Genomic DNA, 20,451 nt, shown 5'->3' on the forward strand with positions numbered 1-20,451 from the left:
TGGGCAGACCTCGAACAACCTGAGCATGATCTTCAGTGTCTTAAGTCCAATCTGTCTGTATGCCACAAGGATGTACCAACGGTTAGACTCACTAGTAAGCAACCTGTGTCACCTGACAGGCCTCTGTCTTCATGTTTGTTTCAGCATGAAACTAAAGCTGCCTCTGGGCCACATCATTATCTGTAATTTCTAAGGTTGTTTACCTTTATTTTCAACTGAGCTCATCCCTTTTCTAACTGGTTTTGTTCAAGAATGTGTCTCCTATGTGTCAGCAAAACTCAGTTGAGCTATGTGACTGTCTGCATATACTGACTCTGGTCAACTTCTCCTATCCATGATACCTGTGTTAGCCATTTTCTGCTTATGTCTCTAAAACATAGAAACATAGAAGACAGGAGCAGGAGTAGGCCATTCAGCCCCCCGAGCCTGCTCCATCATTCAATGAGATCATGGCTGATCATCCAAATTCAGTACCCTGTTCCTGCTTTCTCTCCATATCCCTTGATCCCTTTAGCCTTAAGAAATATATCTAACTCCTTCTTGAATATATTTAATGAATTGGCCTCTACTGCCTTCTTTGGCAGAGAATTCCACAGGTTCACCACTCTCTGGGTGAAGAAATTCCTCCTCATCTCTGTCCTAAATGGCTTACCCCTTATCCTTAGACTGTGACCCCTAGTTCTGGACTTCCCGACCATTGGGAACATCCTTCCAGCATCTAGTCTGTCTAGTCCTGTTAGAATTTTATAAGTTTCGATGAGATCCACTCTCATTCTTCTAAACTCCAGCGAGTACAAACCCAATCGACCCAACGGTGGCATAGTGGTTACCACTGTTGCCTCACAGCGCCAGGGACCCGGGTTCGAATCTGGCCTCGGGTGACTGTCTGTGTGGAGTTTGCACATTCTCCCCGTGTTTGCGTGGGTTTTCTCCGGGTGCTCCGGTTTCCTCCCACAGTCCAAAGATGTGCAGGTTATGATGATTGGCTATGATAAATTGACTCTTAGTGTTAGGGGGATTAAATACGTGGGGTTACGGGGATCGGGTGGGATGTGTGTTAAATCTGTCCACTGCTAACAGTCTCAGAAAAGTAGTTCAAAGCGTAAGTTAATGTGACCGGCATCTTTGTAGGTTTTCAAAAAGGGTGGTAGAGAGAAAACGGGGAATTACAGACTGGTAAGCCTGACAGGCTAAAGGCTAAAGGGATCAAGGGATATGGAGAGAAAGCAGGAACAGGGTACTGAATTTGGCAGGCTCGATGGGCCGAAATGGCCTCTATCTGCATTGTGGGGTATCTGTGTGATTCTGTGTGTGAACCTCTCCTCATATGTCATTCCTGCCATCCCAGGTATCAGTATGGTGAATCTTCGCTGCACTCCTTCCATGGCAAGAACATACTTCCTCAGATAAGGCGACCAAAACTGCACACAATACTCAAGATGTGGCCTCACCAAGGCCCTGTACAACTGCAGCAAGACATCCTTGTTCCTGTACTCAAACCCTCTCGCTACGAAGGCCAACATACCATTTGCCTTCTTAACCGCCTGCTGCACCTGCATGCTTACTTTCAGCGACTGGTGCACAAGGACGCCCAGGTCTCGTTGCACTTCCCCTTCTCCCAATCTATTGCCATTCAGATAATAATCTGCCTTCCTGTTTTTGACACCAAAGTGGATAACCTCGCATTTATCCACATTATATTGCATCTGCCATGCTTCTGCCCAATCACCCAACCTGTCCAAATCATACTGGAGTTTCTCGGCATCCTCCTCACAGCACACACGCCACCCAGCTTTGTGTCGTCTGCAAATTTGGAGATATTACATCTAGTTCCCTCGTCCAGATCATTAATATATATTGTGAATAGCTGGGGTCCAAGGACCGATCCCTGCGGTACCTCACTAGTCACTGCCTGCCATTTATTCCAACTCTTCGCTTTCTGTCTGCCAACCAGTTCTCTATCCAAGCCAATACCTTGCCCCCAATCCCATGTGCCTTAATTTTACACGCTAATCTCTTATGCGGGACCTTATCGAAAGCCTTTTGAAAATCCAAATACACCACATCCACTGGTTCTCCCTTATCTATTTTACCAGTTACATCCTCAAAATATTCCAGTAGATTAGTCAAGTACGATTTACCTTTTGTAAAGCCATGTTGACTTTGTCCGATTCGGTCACTGTTTTCCAAGTGCTCTGCTATTACATCTTTTACAATTGACTCTAGCATTTTCCCCACTACCGATGTCAGGCTTACCAGTCTGTAATTCCCCGTTTTCTCTCTACCACCCTTTTTGAAAACCTACAAAGATGCCGGTCACATTAACTTACGCTTTGAACTACTTTTCTGAGACTGTTAGCAGTGGACAGATTTTCATTTCCTTTAAGAATTACATGTAAAATAATGTTCCTTTATCCATCTGCCCTAAAAATTATTTCAATTAAAGAAAGCAAATGGAGCAGCAAGTTACTTTCTGTTACTACTTTTCAGTTTCACTCCTCAGTACCACTTTTTCACATATTAAAGCTGCATTTCACAAAACTCCAAATCAATTCTTTTTGATCGAAAACTGTCAAGCGGATTAATTTTACATCTATTATAGGATTCAGCATCCAGCCATATATTTAACATTAATCGTTTATCAGTTCTAGCATAACAGGAAGAAAACCCAGGCTTCTAACTCTGAACCCGACATCTGCTCGGCATCTCTATGGAATCACTGCTTAGAAAAAGAATTAAGCATGTGGAATATCATGGATATAAACCTACATTCTGCGGTGCCATGAATGAAATATTGTGGTTTCAACAAACTGTAACTCCAAAGCACTGCACTATTGCACTGGCTCTGCTACTGTACATATATTTTTCAGTCACCATATTTCATCAGAATTGTTATCTGTTTGCTTTGTCTGGATCCGGGACTGAAATAACTCTTTATTAGTTATGTGACAATTCTGTAGGTTGAAGTAATGATCTCATTTAGACGTGTCATCACAGTATCACCTAGTGACACAACATCAGATTCTCTGATTGGCTAATAATGCACTAATGTAAAGCTGTAAGCATGTGTACAGCTGAATAAATTGGAGACTCTTATCTTGTGCAATTACTGACAGGCAGTTCCAGAGTGAAATATACTGATAAAACTAAATGAAAGCAATGAACAAATAGACATTTCCACCACCAGAGTCATTAATAATAGTGGTTGGATATTTATGAACATCATTTTCCCTTCCCTATTCATTTTCCATTAGTACACACACTAGAGTAAACCTATGCACAAGAACTGGTGCCACCGCTTGACACGAAACATGCTACTTCTGCATAAAAACTATTTCAAGTAATAATAATGCTTCAAAAATGTCACAAGTGGATTATGTATTTTGATGCCTTTTTGTAGAGGCACTTTTAATGGGCCGTGGAGGCGTGATTGGAGGCGTGTGGGGGTTAAAATCGCAAAAACTGGCGGGCGGGACCCCCGCCCGCCTGGTTCCCGACTCAAAGCAACTTTAACTCAGTCGTATCTAATGGTCCCGACTCCGTCCCGCCTTCAACAGGCGGGATAGGTCGTTAAGGCCTTTAACAAGCACTAAATAGCCTCTATAATCTAATTTTGAAAGGCCCTTGCAAATTTAACCCTTTTCCCACATGAAACACGCCTGGTGGGAAACATGATGGTGAAACCTGGCGGGAGCACTATTGGATTGCTGACTATCAGCTGCAGGTCAACCATTAAAGAGGAGATTTGATCAGCCATCATTTGCAGGTGGCAGGACTTTGCTGTCTCAGGTCTGGGGGAACTTTTAGAAGGCATAACCACAGCTGTGGAAGTTTGGAGCCTGACACCCATCTCCAGTGTGACCTCCTGGGAAACACCTCTCGCCACCCTCAGAGCGCTTCCTCAACTGAGGCATATGCCAGAAGCATGGGAGCCATTTATTTCCTTCCCTTCTGGGCATTAGATGAGCTCGAGCACCAGCCGCGGCACCAGCAGAACCAGGAACAACAGCAGCACCAACAGCAGCAGCTGCAACAAGAACAGCTGCAACAGGAGCGCCAGGCTGCTGCTCACCCACCTGAAGCTGCACAGGCCAGAAGGGGACAGCGCTTGGAAGCCCGTCGGTGCAGGAGATACCCCCCAAACAGGGTCTACAGACACAGGGTCAGCTACCTCAACATGTCTGAGCAGCAGTGCCAAAGGCGGCTCCGACTTTCGCGAGAGGTAGTAAGAACATAAGAACATAAGAAATAGGAGCAGGAGTAGGCCAATCGGCCCCTCGAGCCTGCTCCGCCATTCAATAAGAGCATGGCTGATCTGATCCTAACCGCCAATCCACTATCACAGAACCATCTCCTGAATCTAACAGAGTTAGACACACGAAATAGGAGCAGGATCAGGCTACATGGCCCCTGGGCCCGCTCCGCTACCCACAGGGCCATGACCGATCCGAACCTAGACTCATGTCCAAATGCCTGCCCGCTCCCCATAACCCTTAATTCCCTTTACTTCTGGGAAACTGTCTATTTCTGTTTTAAATTTATGTAATGATGTAGCTTCTACAGCTTTTTGGGGCAGCATATTCCATGGACCTACCACCCTCTGAGTGAAGTAGTTCCTCCTCATCTCAGTTTTGAAAGAGCAGCCCCTTATTCTAAGACTATGCCCCCTAGTTCTAGTTTCACCCATCATTGGGAACATCCTCCCCGCATCCACCCGATCCAACCCCTTCACAATCTTATATGTTTCAATAAGATCGCCTCTCATTCTTCTGAACTCCAATGAGTAGAGTCCCAATCTACTCAACCTCTCCTCATATGTCCATCCCCTCATCCCCGGGATTAACCGAGTGAACCTTCTTTGTACTGACTCGAGAGCAAGTATGTCCTTTCTTAAGTATGGACACCAAAACTGTACGCAGTATTCCAGGTGCGGTCTCACCAATACCTTGTACAACTGAAGCAATACCTCCCTATTTTTATATTCTATCCCCCTAGCAATGAAAGCCAACATTCCATTGGCCTTCTTAATCACTTGCTGCACCTGTATACTAACCTTTTTGAGTTTCGTGCACCAGGACCCCCAGATCCCTTTGTACTTCAGTACTTTCCAGTTTCTTGCCATTAAGATAATAACTTGCTCTACGATTTTTCCTGCCAAAGTGCATAACCTCACACTTTCCAGTATTGTATTCCATCTGCCAAATCTCTGCCCACTTACTTACCCGGTCTATGTCCCCTTGCAGGTTTTTTATGTCCTCCTCACTCACTACTTTCCGTCCCATCTTAGTATCATCTGCAAACTTTGATATGTTACACTCGGTCCCCTCCTCCAAATCGTTAATATAGATTGTAAAGAGTTGGGGACCCAGCACTGACCCCTGCGGAACACCACTAGTTACTGATTGCCAGTCTGAGAATGAACCATTTATCCCAACTCTCTGCCTTCTGTTAGATAGCCAATCCTCTATCCATGCCAGAATATTACCCCCAATCCCGTGATTTTTTATCTTAAGCAATAATCTTTTGTGTGGCACCTTGTCAAATGCCTTTTGGAAGTCTAAATACACTACGTCCACTGGTTCCCCTTTATCCACCCTGTATGTTACTTCCTCAAAGAACTCCAGCAAATTTGTCAAACATGACTTCCCCTTCATAAAACCATGCTGACTTTGTCCTATTAAATTATGATTATCCAAATGTCCTGTTACTGTCTCCTTAATAATGGACTCCAAAATTTTACCTACCACAGATGTTAGGCTAACCGGTCTATAGTTTCCAGCCTTCTGTCTACTGCCCTTTTTAAATAAGGGTGTTACATTAGCAGTTTTCCAGTCTGCCGGGACCTTTGCCGAGTCCAGGGAATTTTGGAAAATTATTGCTAATGCATCCACAATCCCTACCGCCACTTGCCTCAAGACCCTAGGATGTAAGCCATCAGGTCCAGGTGATTTATCCGCCTTGAGTCCCTTTATTTTACCGAGTACCACTTCCTTAGTGATTTTGATCGTGTTTAGCTTCTCCCCCCCTATAGCCCCCTGTTTGTCCAGTGTTGGGATATTCTTAGTGTCTTCTACTGTAAAGACTGATACAAAATATTCATTCAGTGTTTTTGCCATCTCCATATTTCCCACCATTAATTTCCCGGTCTCATCCTCTAAGGGACCAACATTTACTTTAGCCACCCTTTTTCTTTTTATATAACTATAAAAACTCTTACTATCTGTTTTTATATTTTTTGCTAATTTACTTTCATAATCTATCTTCCCTTTCTTAATCAATCTTTTTGTTATTTTTTGCTGTCTTTTAAAGTTTTCCCAATCCTCTATCCTCCCACTAGATTTGGTGACCTTCTATGCCCTTGTTTTTAGTCGAATACTATCCTTAATTTCTTTACTTAGCCACGGATGGCTGTCTTTTCTTTTACACCCTTTTCTTCTCAGTGGAATATATTTTTTTTGGAAGTTGTAAAATAACTCCTTAAATGTACACCACTGATCATGTATCGTCTTACCCTTTAATCTATTTTCCCAATCCACTCTACTCAATTCTGCTCTCATACCTTCATAGTCTCCTTTATTCAAGCTTAGCACGCTTGTTTGAGATCCAACCTTCTCACCCTCGAATTGAATATGGAATTCAACCATGTTATGGTCACTCATTCCAAGGGGATCCTTTACTAGGACATTTTTAATTAATCCTGTCTCGTTACACAGGACCAGATCTAAGGTTGCTTGCCCCCTGGTCGGTTCAGTTACATACTGCTCAAGAAACCCATCCCTAATACACTCAATGAACTCATCCTCAAGGCAGCCCTGCCCAATTTGATTTGTCCAATTAATATGATAGTTAAAATCCCCCATAATTATAGATGTTCCCTTATTACAAGCCTCAACTATTTCCTGATTGATACTCCGTCCAACAGAGTTGCCACTGTTCGGAGGCCTATAGACTACGCCCACTAGTGTTTTTTTCCCCTTATTATTCCTTACCTCCACCCAAACTGTTTCATTATCCTGATCTTTTGACCCAATATCATTTCTCTGTATTACAGTGATTCCTTCCTTTATTAACATAGCCACCCCACCTCCCCTTCCTTCCTGCCTGTCCTTCCTGATCGTTAAATAACCTGGTATGTTTAATTCCCAGGCATTGTCACCCTGCAGCCATGTTTCTGTAATGGCCACAAGATCATACCCATATGTAGTTATTTGTGCCATTAACTCGTCTATTTTGTTACGAATGCTATGTGCATTCAGATAGAGAACTTTCAAAGATGTTTTGTGACACTTAGTTCCTGCTTTTGCCCTTTTTATTACTTTACCTTTTACTCCATACCTTCTGCCCCTTCCTGACACACTCTGGTTTTCAATTTCCCCACTGCTACCTAAGTCTATGACCTTCTCTGTTGTCATTTTTATTATTTGCTCTCTAGGAACCTCCCCCCAACTAGTTAGTTTAAAGCCCTCTCTACAGCCCTAGTTATATGATCCGCCAGGACTCTAGTCCCAGCACTGGCCAAGTGAAGCCCGTCCCAACGGGACAGCTCCCTCCTGCCCCAGTACTGGTGCCAGTGTCCCAGGAAGCAAAACCCATTTTTCCCACACCAGTCTTTGAGCCACGCATTTAACTCTCTAATTTTATTTGTCCCAGCCAAATTCGCTCGTGGCTCAGGTAATAACCCTTGTGGTTCTGCTTTTTAATTTGGCCCCTAGCTGCTCAAACTCCCTCAGCAGAACCTCCTTCCTTGTCCTATCTATGTCGTTGGTACGAACATGGACCACGACAACTGGATCCTCCCCCTCCAAGTTTCTCTCCAGTCCAGGGGAGATGTCCTTAACGCTGGCACCGGGCAGGCAACACAGCCTTCGAGACTCTCGCTCTCGGCTGCAAAGAACTCTATCTATCCCCCTAACGATACTATCCCCTACCACTACAACATTTCTTTTAACACCCCCCACTTGAATGGCCCCCTGCTCCACGGTGCTGTGGCCAGGTTGCTCATCCTCCCTGCAGTCCCTGCTCCTGTCCCCACAGGGAGTAAGAACCTCGAACCTGTTGGACAGGTGCAAGGGCTGCGGCTCCTCCAACACTACCTCCCGGATCCCCGTACCTGCCTCACTTCTAGTCACACCATCCTGACCCTGGCCACGGACTGCATCTGAATTGATTAATCTAATTGGTGTGACTACCTCCTGATACACATTGTCCAGGTAACTCTCCCCCTCCCTGATGTGTCTCAGTGTTTGAAGCTCGGACTCCAGCTCTTCAACACGGAGCCAGAATTCCTCGAGCAGCCAACACTTACTGCAAATGTGATCACCGTGAGCATCAATGGTGTCCACCAGCTCCCACATATTGCAGCAGCAACACATCACCTGATCTCCCATTCTATGTAATTAATTAAATTTATTAATATTATTCTTAAATACCCTCTGCCCCGATTCTAGATGGTGAATATCACACCTTAGAAACTATAAACCAAAGAGATTTAAGCTTCAAAAGGGAGAAATACTTACCAACCAATCACTTACCCGCTTTCTGGTGACGTCACACTTGGATTACTTTTTACCTCTCTCCTTCCCTCCGAGACTGGAGACTGGTACGCCTTACCTGGTCTCTGGGACTTTTATAGCCCCGCTCTGCCGCTCGAGTTTCCCGCCGACGCTGTGAGGCCTTACCTGGTCTCTGGGACTTTTATAGCCCCGCTCTGCCGCTCAGGATTCCCGCCGATGCTGTGAGGCCTTACCTGGTCTCTGGGACTTTTATAGCCCCACTCTGCCGCTCAGGATTCCCGCCGATGCTGTGAGGCCTTACCTGGTCTCTGGGACTTTTATAGCCCTGCTCTGCCGCTCAGGATTCCCACCGACGCTGTGAGTGACATCTGCGCAATGCTACAACAACACCTGCAGCCCAGAGGACCAGGTGGACAAGCCTTACCAGTGGCCGTCAAAGTCACTGCCGCACTCAACTTTTTTTGCCTCAGGCTCATTCCAGGGATCAGCAGCAGACATCAGTGGCATCTCCCAGGCGGCCGCGCACACTTGCATCACGCAGGTAACCAATGCCCTCTTTGCCATTGTGCACAATCACATCCATTTCACCAAGGATCGAGCAAGTGTCACGGCGCGAGCGGTTGGATTAGCTTATCTGGCAGGCTTTCCAAGGGTGCAGGGCGTCGTTGACTGCATACATGTGGCCCTTAAGGCACCCCATCACAATCCAGGTATTTTTGTTAACCGCAAGGGCTTCCACTCTCTTAACATTCAGCTGGTGTGTGACCACAAGAAGGAAATTTTGCATGTTTGTGCCAAGTACCCTGGCAGTTGCCATGACTCCTTCATACCGCACCAGTCTAGTGTGCCTCTGCTATTCAGTCTGCCAGACCAACTTAACGGTCTCGTCTTGAATACCTCTTAATGTCTCTTCACTTCCCTTTTGTTCTTTCATCCCCTCCCCCATTTCCCAGCCCCCAAACTGGCCTTTTAATCTGTTTCATTTCCTGCCTCTTTTCTCAGTTCTGATGAAGGGTCATCGACCTGAAACGTTAACTCTGTTTCTCTCTCCACGGATGTTGCCTGGCCTGCTGAGTTTTTCCAGCGTTTTCTGTTGTTATTTCGGATTTCCAGCATCCGCAGTATTTTGCTATCGTATTAACGGATGGCTACTTGGAGACAAGGGCTATCCCCTGAAGACGTGGCTAATGATGCCGTTGAGGAGCCCATCCAACGAAGCTGAGGAGAGCTACAATTCCAGCCACATGTCCACCAGAGCCATAATCGAGCAAACCATCGGTTTGCTGAAGATGCGCTTCAGATGCCTGGATAGATCCGATGGAGCCCTGCAGTACTCAGCAGCCAGGGTCTCCAGAATCGTCGTGGTTTGCTGTGCACTTCACAATATGGCACAGCGTCGTGGCTTGCAGATTCCTGAGGACCAAGTGGCTCCTCACATACCCTCCTCAGATGAGGAGGAGGAGGAGGAGGAGGAGTGCGAAAACGCACATCCTGCAGAGGCCCATCAACCAGCGGCAGCATTACGCGAGAACATTGCTGCCCGGGATGCAAGGAACGCACACACCTTGGCCAGATTTGCCTAGCCTAGCCGATCAAGCACTTTTGCCTCACAGCTTCTTGCCTGAGCATCGACAATGGCCAAGACCCCGCTGATTCCTAGCTATTTGACCAGCATACTGACAGTTGCAAGTAATCCTAAGCCCTCAATGTGAAAGTCCCATTCACGAAATGACACACGCCGCAACTGCAACAGCTGCCATCAGAATTTTTATGTACAAGAACCAACTGATGGCATTTTTACAATAAACACAACATTTCACCCAAGTGACTACCCTTGTGACTATTTGTGCAGAATTTTTCTCTTACGCGTGCTCCTACGTGGTGCCTCCCCTGTGGCTTCAGCAGATGTGGAGTCCCCTTGCTCACTTTGCTGCTGCTCCTGTCTCGGCACCTTTGGCGGGAGTCCTTTGGGGTGGTGAACCTGTGAGGGCTCATCAACAGTCTGCTGCTCCTGCACTGTGCAGGGGTTGAGATGCCTATCTCACTTGGGTGTGGACTCCGGTGGGGCTCTGACCGAGGGCTCTGCAGTGGTATGGAAGTGTGAGCGCTTGGAGAGGAGCACCCACTTCCTTGATGTCTGCCACCAACCTCCCTCTCATGGGTCATGTCCCCCTCAGCGTCTGCAAGTGGCTGGAGAGCACCTTGCTGCACATCAGGGGGGGGGGCCATGGGGACCCGTATCTGCAATGGCTGTCCTACTCAGAAGGACTTTCATGAGGGTCTGGTTTCTCAATTCAATAGATGACCATCGCTCCTCCAGAGATGTTATTCTATTATGAACACTCACCATGTTTTCAGCACTCTGGCGACTTACCTCCTCCATGGCTGAAGCCATCCTCTCGTCTACTGTTGCCATCTGTTCGAGGGAGGTTGCCATCCTTTCCGTCGTGATGCATTCATGTGCCAATGACTTCACAAAGGCTCTGCTCATGTTCGCTATGGACTCCTCCATTCGCTCCGCACTCGCAGTGACCCTGGTGACAAAACCTGCCAGAGACTCCTGCATCTGTTCCTGGAGTTCCAGCACCGCTGATCTTATGGATGGACCCAGAGGCAGAGGGTCGACATGCAGCTGAGCCGAGCTGGCAGAGTCCTGCGCCCTCCGACTAGCACTCTCCACTGCTGTACCTGTCTCCACAATCTGCTGATGCTCACTTGTGAGCTGTGATACACCAGGTGACAACACTACTCTCTGTCCCGAAGGTTTCACCGAGGTGTGAGTGTCTGCGCTGGTGCTGGGTGTGCTGAATTCTGGTGACGCTGCGCCCTCAGAGGTTGCAGCTTCCTCTGAGGAGTCTGGCTGCTCAGCCTGTTCTTCCTGGCTAGTGGGGATGGGTGCTTGCGATGGTCCTGTGGGGGAGAAAAGGAAAGAGTCAGAGATGTGATGCCAAGGTTACATGCACATTGCATATTGCAGATGCTCATAAGTCCATCTGTTAGAGCTTCAAAATCATTATCAGCGACTCATGCAATGCCAATGAGAGAGATGGGAAACTTTTCTGTCACCAGCTTGCTGTGTTGCACCCGTCTGTCCGTCCCCCACTTGCGCATCCTCCTCTACTCCCACAATTCCCAGGGGGTCAGGTGGGCTAATGAGGCTGTCCCTCCTCCTGTCCTGGCTCGCTCTCTTTTATTGTGAGCTCTCTTTTCCTGCAATGAGGGAGACAAGTGGAGGTTGAGTGAGAATGAATGAGTGAGTGTAGAGATTCCATAGCATTAATACTTAGAAGGAGACAAAGATGGAGTGAGGTGGCAAGATCAAGGGCCCCTCCCTGTGTGTTGTCAGTTGTTTGCATAGCATCACAGTGATAGGGAGTGTGAGGGCTGCATAGTCGAATAATTATGTGAATGTGACCATAGAGAGAGAGAGAGAAAGGGAATGGGGAATGAGTAAGGGTGCATGGATGTCAGTGTCAAGTGGGATGTGGAGGAAGAGATTGCTGAAGCTGAGTGCTGGTGAGGAAAGGCAATGGGGATTAGATTGAGGGTGATGGGAAAATCATACTCACTTTTCCAGTGCGGAGAAGGTCATGAAATTTCTTGCGGCACTGTATCCAGGTTCTGCGGGTGACTCCCAAGGACTTGACCTCCTCAGCCACCTGCATCCACACTGCCTTGGTCTGCTTGGGAGGCCTCTTCCTCCCTGTAGAAGGGAAGAGCACCTCCCTGTTGGCTGTAGCCCCATCTACTAATGCCTGCAGGGCCACCTCGTCAAAACGAGGAGCTGATCTGGGTCTCCAGCTTTTCCTGCAGGTCTCTCACACTCCACAGGCAAAAAGATTGGCAGTCTGCAGAAGAAGCAAGGCTTGCTGTAGACCTTAAATGCAGCAGCAATGATGACGTCATCGGAGGCGACTTTCAGTCAGGAAAAACCCATTTGCCAAGGGTTCCCACACGTTGGAAATCAATTGGACAATTAAGTTAAAATTGCATCAATGTCCCACATCCATTTAGATTCGGGTGGATAACACGACACCATCCCGCACCTGAGTTAAAATCCAGCCCACTATGTTACAATTTAAATTATGTTTGCATAAAAAATGAGATAAAATAGATGGATAATTTATTAGGAATGCGCTGAATTAAACAGGACACAAAAATGAGGGGGATAGTGAATTTGCAGACTGACATTCTATAATGTTTGGATACGTTACATGTTGTATTACATGTCATACATATGTTTCTGTACAGGAGGTGGTGCTGCATGTTTTGCAGGATCCCTGTGTATATGGTCCATATAACCTGGTTGCATGTTATAACTAACGACCGGCACAATTTTTCCTGCTTGAGGAATGAAACATCAGCCAAGTCGGCTCCAATGCGCACCATGACATCGCACACTTCTAGCAATTAAGGTATTCTTAATCCGACTGAAACAGCTGGGATAGCAGCATGGGTGACTTTCCTGGGTATTTTTGCTTTTGCTCCTGGAGGAAGAACATCTCTTCTGATGGTCACCAATTACACTATTTGCAGACTGTTTTTGTGACTAGAATGAGAATCTTTGTTAATTTTCTCTTGTATGTGGAAGAACTACACACTAAATCAAAAAATGAGTATCTCACATGGATTGTATTTGAAATTATTGTGAGCAAGTACTATAACAGTGAAGTTTGCAACCAAACAAGGGAATTCATGGAGCACTACAGATTTCAACACAAGTTAAATGTTTTCAATTAGCTTAGCTATTAGAATAAGGTAAGAAAGAACTTGCATTTATATAGGGCCTTTCACGACCTCAGAAGGTCCCAAAGTGCTACACAGTCAATTAACTACATTTGAAGTGTGGTTACTGGTGTAATGTAGGGGAAGCACAGCAACCAGAGTGACTCACAGTCAACAATACTACCACTGAGTCACAGCTGACACCTTACTCAGCTTCACATGTAGGAGGCAGCAAGGTATCCTCGCAATCCTGAATTTTGCAGGCAGTACTCATTCTAATTTTAACAGATAATGAAGGGATTTTTCTTTTCTCTTTAGGTAAACCCCACAGTAACTTCAGTAACTTTTTAAAGAGAGTTACTTTGAAAGAACATGAGCTCCAGTCGGTAGCTGTACAGGAGTATCACAACTGGTATCTAGGACTGGTCAGGATGCCAATCCTGTTCAACATGTTCAGCTACTAAAGCGGAACTGCCTTCTGCATGGTAAAAGATGGTGAAAGTGCTTCAGCACTAACACAAATGGCTCAACAAGCCAGAGAAGGGGCACCCATGGTCTCGCACGCAGCACTCCAGCTTTGTGCAGGGGGTCAACACTGCAAGAGATGTCCTCTACCCACAAGGGCTAGGAGGCCCTCCAGAAAAAACGATATGGGACCAGATCACCGAGGCCATCACAGTGTCGCCCCCACGACCTGGCTCCACTGCCCAAAGAAGTTTCATGACCTCAGACCAGTGGTCAAGGTCAGTGAATGCATCTTCAAAAGCCGTCTCCTACCAACTGCACCACTAGCCTCGCACACTGCTCATTGCACAACACCCCCCTCCCCCATCACTCACCTACCAACAATCTGTACCAAATACGAGGTACACCTTACATTCCAGGCTTCACCTCACCCCCTTGGAGGAGACGATTTTGGCCATTTTTGGCAGGGGCATGGCTGAGCCCTTGGCCAGCAACAGGGCTGAAAGGAGACAAGATGCTGGTATCCTCATATGTTATCCTCCTTCTTACATCTCACAATCTCTTCTGATTTACAAGGTGCGCATGATTGTAAGCATGCACCTCTTGCTTTCCCGCCCTCCCCTCACCACAACTCTACCTTTGTGCCTTCCTCATTTCACACACCCAAGAAATGTAGCCTGCCCAGCCAGTGGTTGACCAAGGAGAGAGGGAAAGAGAAGGGGGGAAACAAAAAAAAAGATGAAGGAGAAGAAGAAGCACCGTCACTTGATTTCACACTTCCAGCCACCAGCTCCTCGAGGTCGTCATATACGGCCACCTACAGTGTCCCCCACTGACAGTCAGCAGTCTTCCAGCAGCCATGCTGCAGCCACTGGGGTAGCACTGCGTGACATCGCTAGGACAGGCAAAGGCACACACAAGACAGTCACAAGGGTGATTAGTTGATTTCTTGATGCCATATCGGATGCATATATGGATAAAGTTGAATTGGAAAGTTTGCTTTGTGGTGGCATTTATTTCAGCACTGTGGCCAAGATGATCATCAGTAACAGATGGAAGGTAAGGGGCTCAATTTTAATAACCCTGAGGAGGCGGGTTTGGAGGCAGGTCAGCAGCGAAAATCGGAAAAAAGGCTTCAGACACCCAACCCACCTCCATCCCGCCCCCACGCGATTTTCGTGAGTGTCAGGTCAGCGCTCCCAAACTAACCCGACGGGAACCGGTGCGACAGGTAGTTAAGAACCTGTTAACTGCCTTGCTAATCCTATTTTGATGGTGCTTTCCCATTTTTGTGCTTCTGGCTCCTGTTTCCCGTCTTGTCAGGAACACACCAGCTGCAAGGAGACGAGTTTCTCGAGGACATGATCTGTAGTCATTGGTGCAGCACTTTTAAAAGCGCTCCTGTAACATGGCTGACATTCAAATGCAACAACTTTGCTGTTGGAGGTTTGGGATAAGATTTTGCAAATCTACTGACCTTGTGACTGTTCAAGCTGACACCCATCTGCAGTGTTACCTGATTGGAATAATTTCAGACCACTTTGAGTGTGCGCTTGCAAGCTTTTTGCCTCAACTGAAATTTATAGCAATGGGATGGGAACCATTTACATCATCTCATCCTGGTCGTCAGATTTGGAGGAAGAGCAGCCGCAGCAGCATCACAACAGCAGCACCAGCACCAGGAGCCCCGAGGAGCATGTGGACACTCCGTACCAATGGCTGTCAAAGTCACCGCCGCACTCAACTTCTTTGCTTCGGGCTCCTTCCGGGGATCAGCTGCAGACATCAGCGGCATCTCCCAGTCGGCCGCACACACCTGCATCACACAGGTCACCGATGCCCTCTTTGCAAAGGCCAACAATTACATCCACTTCTCCACGGATGGCCCAAGTGTGACCACGCGTGCGGCAATATGGCAGGCTTGCCAATGGTGCAGGGAGTCATAGACTGCACACATGTAGCCATTAGGGCCCCCTATCACAACCCAGTTGTGTTTGTCAACCGCAAGGGATTCCACTCCCTGAACGTCCAGCTGGTGTGTAACCACAGGAAGATCATCATGCATGTTTGCGCGAAGTACCCTGGCAGTTGCCATGACTCCTTCATCCTGCGCCAGTCTACTGTGCCTCAACTCTTCAATCCGTCAACCCAACTTTCCGGATGGCTACTTGGCGACAAGGGCTATCCCCTGGAAAAGTGGCTTATGACATCAATGAGGAGGCCATCAAACGATGCTGAGGAGTGGTACAATGCGAGTCACATATCCACCAGCAGCATCATCGAGCAAACCATCAGCTTGCTCAAAATGCACTTCTGATGCCAAGACAGATCTTGTGGAGCCTTGCAATATGCACTAGCCAGGGTGTCCAGAATCGGCATGGTCTGCTGTGCCCTGCACAACATCGCACAGCAGCGTGGCTTAGTGCTGCCGGACGAACAAGTGGCTCAGCACACAGCCTCCTCGGAAGAAGATAAAGAGGACGAGGATGAGGACAAGGATAAGGATGAGGAGCGATGCCTTGCGGGGCCAGATGTGGCCAATCCAACAGCAGGCGACCACATTGATGGCCGTCAGGCAAGGGATGCACTCATCCATGGCAGATTTGCGTACGCTTCAACCACAGGTGGCTGGCACATGTCCGACATTCTCAAAACCCCAGACATCATCTGCCCAATAAATGGTGGTTTGCGCTCAGTGTCACCACCAATATTCTACGTGGAATTCTTCCTGAGCCCTCACTCTTGAACTTCCATTTCCAAGAACACAGAGGCCACACTTTAGGTGATCTCAACAGATCATTAAACCTTTTTCAACACTGAACCCATGTGCATCTGCACACAGACCTCGAACTCACCACCTCAGCAACTTGCAGCCAAGCTGCCTTGGTTTGCTGAGGAGGCCTCCTCCTTCAGTTTCCAGGGAAGAGGACCTCCTGACGTCCTCTAACTCCCTCCACAAGAGCATGGAGGGAGCCCTCATTGAACCTGGGAGCAGCCTTAGTTTTTGGGGTTGCCATTCCTGCAGAAGCCAGCACTTTTAACACAAAAAAACTAATGCTTCTGCAAAGGGGACATGGCCCCTTTAAATCGTTCCTGAAACAACACGTCATCAGAGGCGAGAACCTGACACTCTGCAAACAATTGCCTTGAGGGACCCGCACGTCGGCCGTAACGAGGCCAATCAAGCAAAAATCTCAACTACGGGGCGGCGGCATCCAGGAGCGGGTTCAAAGGCTGCCGAGCAGCGGACCGCTGTCAACCCGCCTCCTTTATTGAAATCGCTGTCTACCCGCCTCCTTTATTGAAATCACGGCCAAGGTGTGGGACAAATGTTGAAAGGAGAATTGGAGTTGTAGTCACTGGTATCGCAGTCGGATGATTCCAACCCGGATATCCCAGCCAGAGAGGGGCTGTCTGGGTGGCATCCTTCCTTCTCTTTTGTGTCTTCCTCTTCCCTCTGCAAGCGGATGCTGGAAGTCTGAAATAAAAGCAGAAAATGCTGGAAATACTCAGCAGGGCAGGCAGCATCTCGACCTGAAACGTTAACTCTGTTTCTCTCTCAATGGATGCTGCCTGACCTGCTGAGTATTTCCAGCATTTTCTGTTTTCTCAGAGACCTTCCTTTTCCATCCGAAGCATTGCAGCGTCCAGCAGCACTCCTTGCACATTTTAGAAACTTTTTAATTTATTGCACCAAGCCACTACTTCAATAAAATATAAAAGTAACCAGTCCAAAAGCTGAAATCTAAACTTACTTGAAAAATGTGTTGTGTCTGTCCCTTTAAGAAGCGCTGACTGCGTCTCTACAGGACTGCTTCACACCTGTTTTTCTGTGCGTGGTTAGGACACGGCGTAATGGAGAGCGAGAACGTCCAAATTAGCAGTCGTAGTGTGAAATCAGGCATTGCACGCCGACTGATGTCACAATCTGCTTATTTAAATTTGAGAGGCCAGCACGGTCAACGGCCGCCATGTTCTGCGCCGGAAGCGATGAAGCCACCACTTTTTCTACAAAACCGGCCTCAACAGGCGGTATTAAAGCATTGAATTTTTAGGCCCTTGTGTATCACAATATATACACTCCCTCCCCCACTTGAAACCATGTGATCTTGTGAGAGAGGCGAAAAAAGATAAAAACCCAGACCGATTTGGGGAAAAAAATCTGGGAAATTCCTCTCTGACCCATATAGGCGATCGAAACTATGAGGAGACCAAAACTGGAAAAAGTATTCCAAGTGAGGCCTGACCAAGGTCTTGTACAAGGACAAAATAATATGCCTCGTCTTATACTCAATTGTCCTATGAATGCACCCCAACACCCTATTTGCTCCAGCTATCGCTTCACAGCATTGCTCATGTACCTTTAGAGATGTATGCACTAGAATGCCCAAATGTCTTGGCCAATATTTATTGCTCAATCAACATCACTAAAATCAAATTATCTGGTCATTATCACATTGCTGTTTGTGGAAGCTTGCTGTGCTCAAATTGGCTGCCGTGTTTCCTACACTACAACAGTGACTACACTTCATTGGCTGTAAAGCGCTTTGGGACGTCTGGTGGTCGTGAAAGGTGCTATATAAATGCAAGTCTTTCTTTCAAATCTCTTTCTTTCTCCACTTTCTATAATGCTTTTTCCTGAAAGGTGTATGAATGTTGAGCATTTACCCTGCCCACATGCTTAACACTGCACTTATCCAAGTTATACATCATTTGCCAGTCATGTGCCCAATCTCCTAACACATTGGATACTTCCCTTTTCTCACTAGGCCATGCGCCACCTATGCCAACAAGGGCAGGCAGGTAACCTGATCCCTGGCCTCCTCTTCTCTAACAGACATGTGACAGTGGCCTAATGATTTCCCTGGCTTACGCTTGCCCCTGAGGAGCATTGAGTCTCCATTTAATACCCCTCTATAGCAGTTCAGTGGCATGGGTATAACCTCCGTTTCGTCCATTCCTACAGCATTCTAATTGGCACTTCATGGCGCTGCACCACCTTGTCAGCCTGTCCACATTGTTGCAAATATTTCTATGTGACATCAAACTACTGAGAGGCGGTATTAAAGTTCCCATGCCAACTTCAAATATTTAGCATTTTGATAGGATGGTTGAAATTTTTGGAGTTGGCGTGTGAAAATTGATCCCATTTCTCAAATTAGCCAAAACTCTTCTTTCACTCACCCAGATTATACCAGACATCCATTTCACCACTTAGTGTCCGAACCTCAATGATAGTTTGTCCCAAGAAATCATCAGATTCCCGTTTTAGCCTCTGCTTAACACGTGATTTAATGTCATCATCCTCATCCCACACTCTCATTTTGATTCGATCAGAGGAATTGTGGCATTCACTGTGAAAAAGAAGAAAACAGATTTACATTTGTAACTGATTTGCAGTGAGGCAAAAAAAATATTCTTTCTGGCTCCTCAGTGGCTCAGTGAGTTTATTCAGTGAACAGATAAGTTGCATAGCCAACGGTAGTCCCAGGTTCAATACCCAGTCAGAGCTGAGTGAGCTGAAATTAACTGGGTTGCTGCTATAATTGACCACAACTTCTTGGATAAGGGAGGAGAAAGTCAACCAGGGCTCCCAAACCCAATTGCTAACCAACTTCCCCTGCTGGAAATGCATGTGAATGTCAGGTAAGGACAGAATCAGGCTTAGTTGCAATGCCGTCACTCTCACTGTCCATGACCATCTGGGGGAGGTATCGAAGGTGCTTTCAAGAGAATAGGTGAAGGGGGAAAACTGGCGAGCAAAAAGTGATCAAAGCTTAAAATGTCCCCTATGTTAGACTGAAAATTGTCAGAACATTTGATGAGATTTTTTTTTTAATGTGAGGCTTTAAAACATGTTTAAGGGCAAATTAGCTAGCTGTATTAAAATTGACTTGATTAAAAGGGGATTGGATATATGCTTGAAAAGGAAAAATTTGCAGGGCTATAGGGAAAGAATGGGGGAGTGGGGCTAATTGGATAGCTCTTTCATACAGGCACGATGGGCCGAATGGTCGCTTTCTGTGCTCTATCATTCTATGATTCTAATTTGTGCTATACAGGAAACTTTCTGATATCCGGCACTGACGGGACCGAGCTGGTGCCGTACCATCAAAAGTGCCGGACATACCAGCGTTAATGTTGAGAGATACGGAACTGAAAAGCTCCGTGTGAATCAACAAACCCAACAGCTTCAAAACAGTCGGCTGCAGCTGCAAGCGTCTCTAGCTGAAGCTGTTGCTATAGCTACAGACCTTGCAGTGCCTGACTGGGGAAAAAAACGCAACGAGAACTAAAAAAACTTATAGAAAACGGCTCCTGATTTTTGCCGTTAGATCGAGTATTCCGGACATATAACCTCCGGATAAACCAAAGTCTCCTGTATTATGGATGCATTGAGAGACTTTGGAGGCACATCCAGGAGGCACAATCATGCAAGTACGCCAGGATTTGCAACACTATCGAGGCTTTAGCGTTATAACAGCTGCTAATGCCAAAGCACAGATACGGGACGGGAAGAGCGCCCCAGGTAGGCAGAGGAAACGCTTCAAGGACACCCTCAAAGCCTCCTTGAAAAAGTGCAACACCCCCACTGACACCTGGGAATCCCTGGCCCAAGACAAAGTGGAGGAGAAGCATCCAGGAAGGTGCCAAACACCTCGAGTCTCTTCACCGGGAGCAAGCGCAAGCAGCGCAAGGAGCACATGTCAACCCAAGCAACCCACCCACCTGCCCCTTCAACCACCGT

The 20,451-nt window shown here is 46.9% G+C and overlaps 1 protein-coding gene across 13 annotated transcripts in view; it reads right to left on the bottom strand.

Moving 5' to 3' along the window:
- unc13bb (unc-13 homolog Bb (C. elegans)) overlaps positions 1–20,451 on the bottom strand; it is an 807,248-nt gene that overhangs the window by 206,667 nt on the left and 580,130 nt on the right. For all 13 annotated transcript variants that reach the window (XR_015074481.1, XM_085972924.1, XM_085972914.1 and 10 more), the window contains one exon: positions 18,888–19,057. Coding sequence is in view for 12 of the 13 variants with exons in the window: in XM_085972924.1 (XP_085829050.1) it covers positions 18,888–19,057 (170 nt within the window). In the remaining variant the exon portion in view is untranslated. The remainder of the gene's footprint in view (positions 1–18,887; positions 19,058–20,451) is intronic.

This window comes from Somniosus microcephalus, chromosome 2 (assembly GCF_052327205.1).
Source record: "Somniosus microcephalus isolate GS21.2 chromosome 2, FLI_Smic_1.0, whole genome shotgun sequence".
In the NCBI taxonomy this organism is placed as follows: Eukaryota; Metazoa; Chordata; class Chondrichthyes; order Squaliformes; family Somniosidae; genus Somniosus; species Somniosus microcephalus.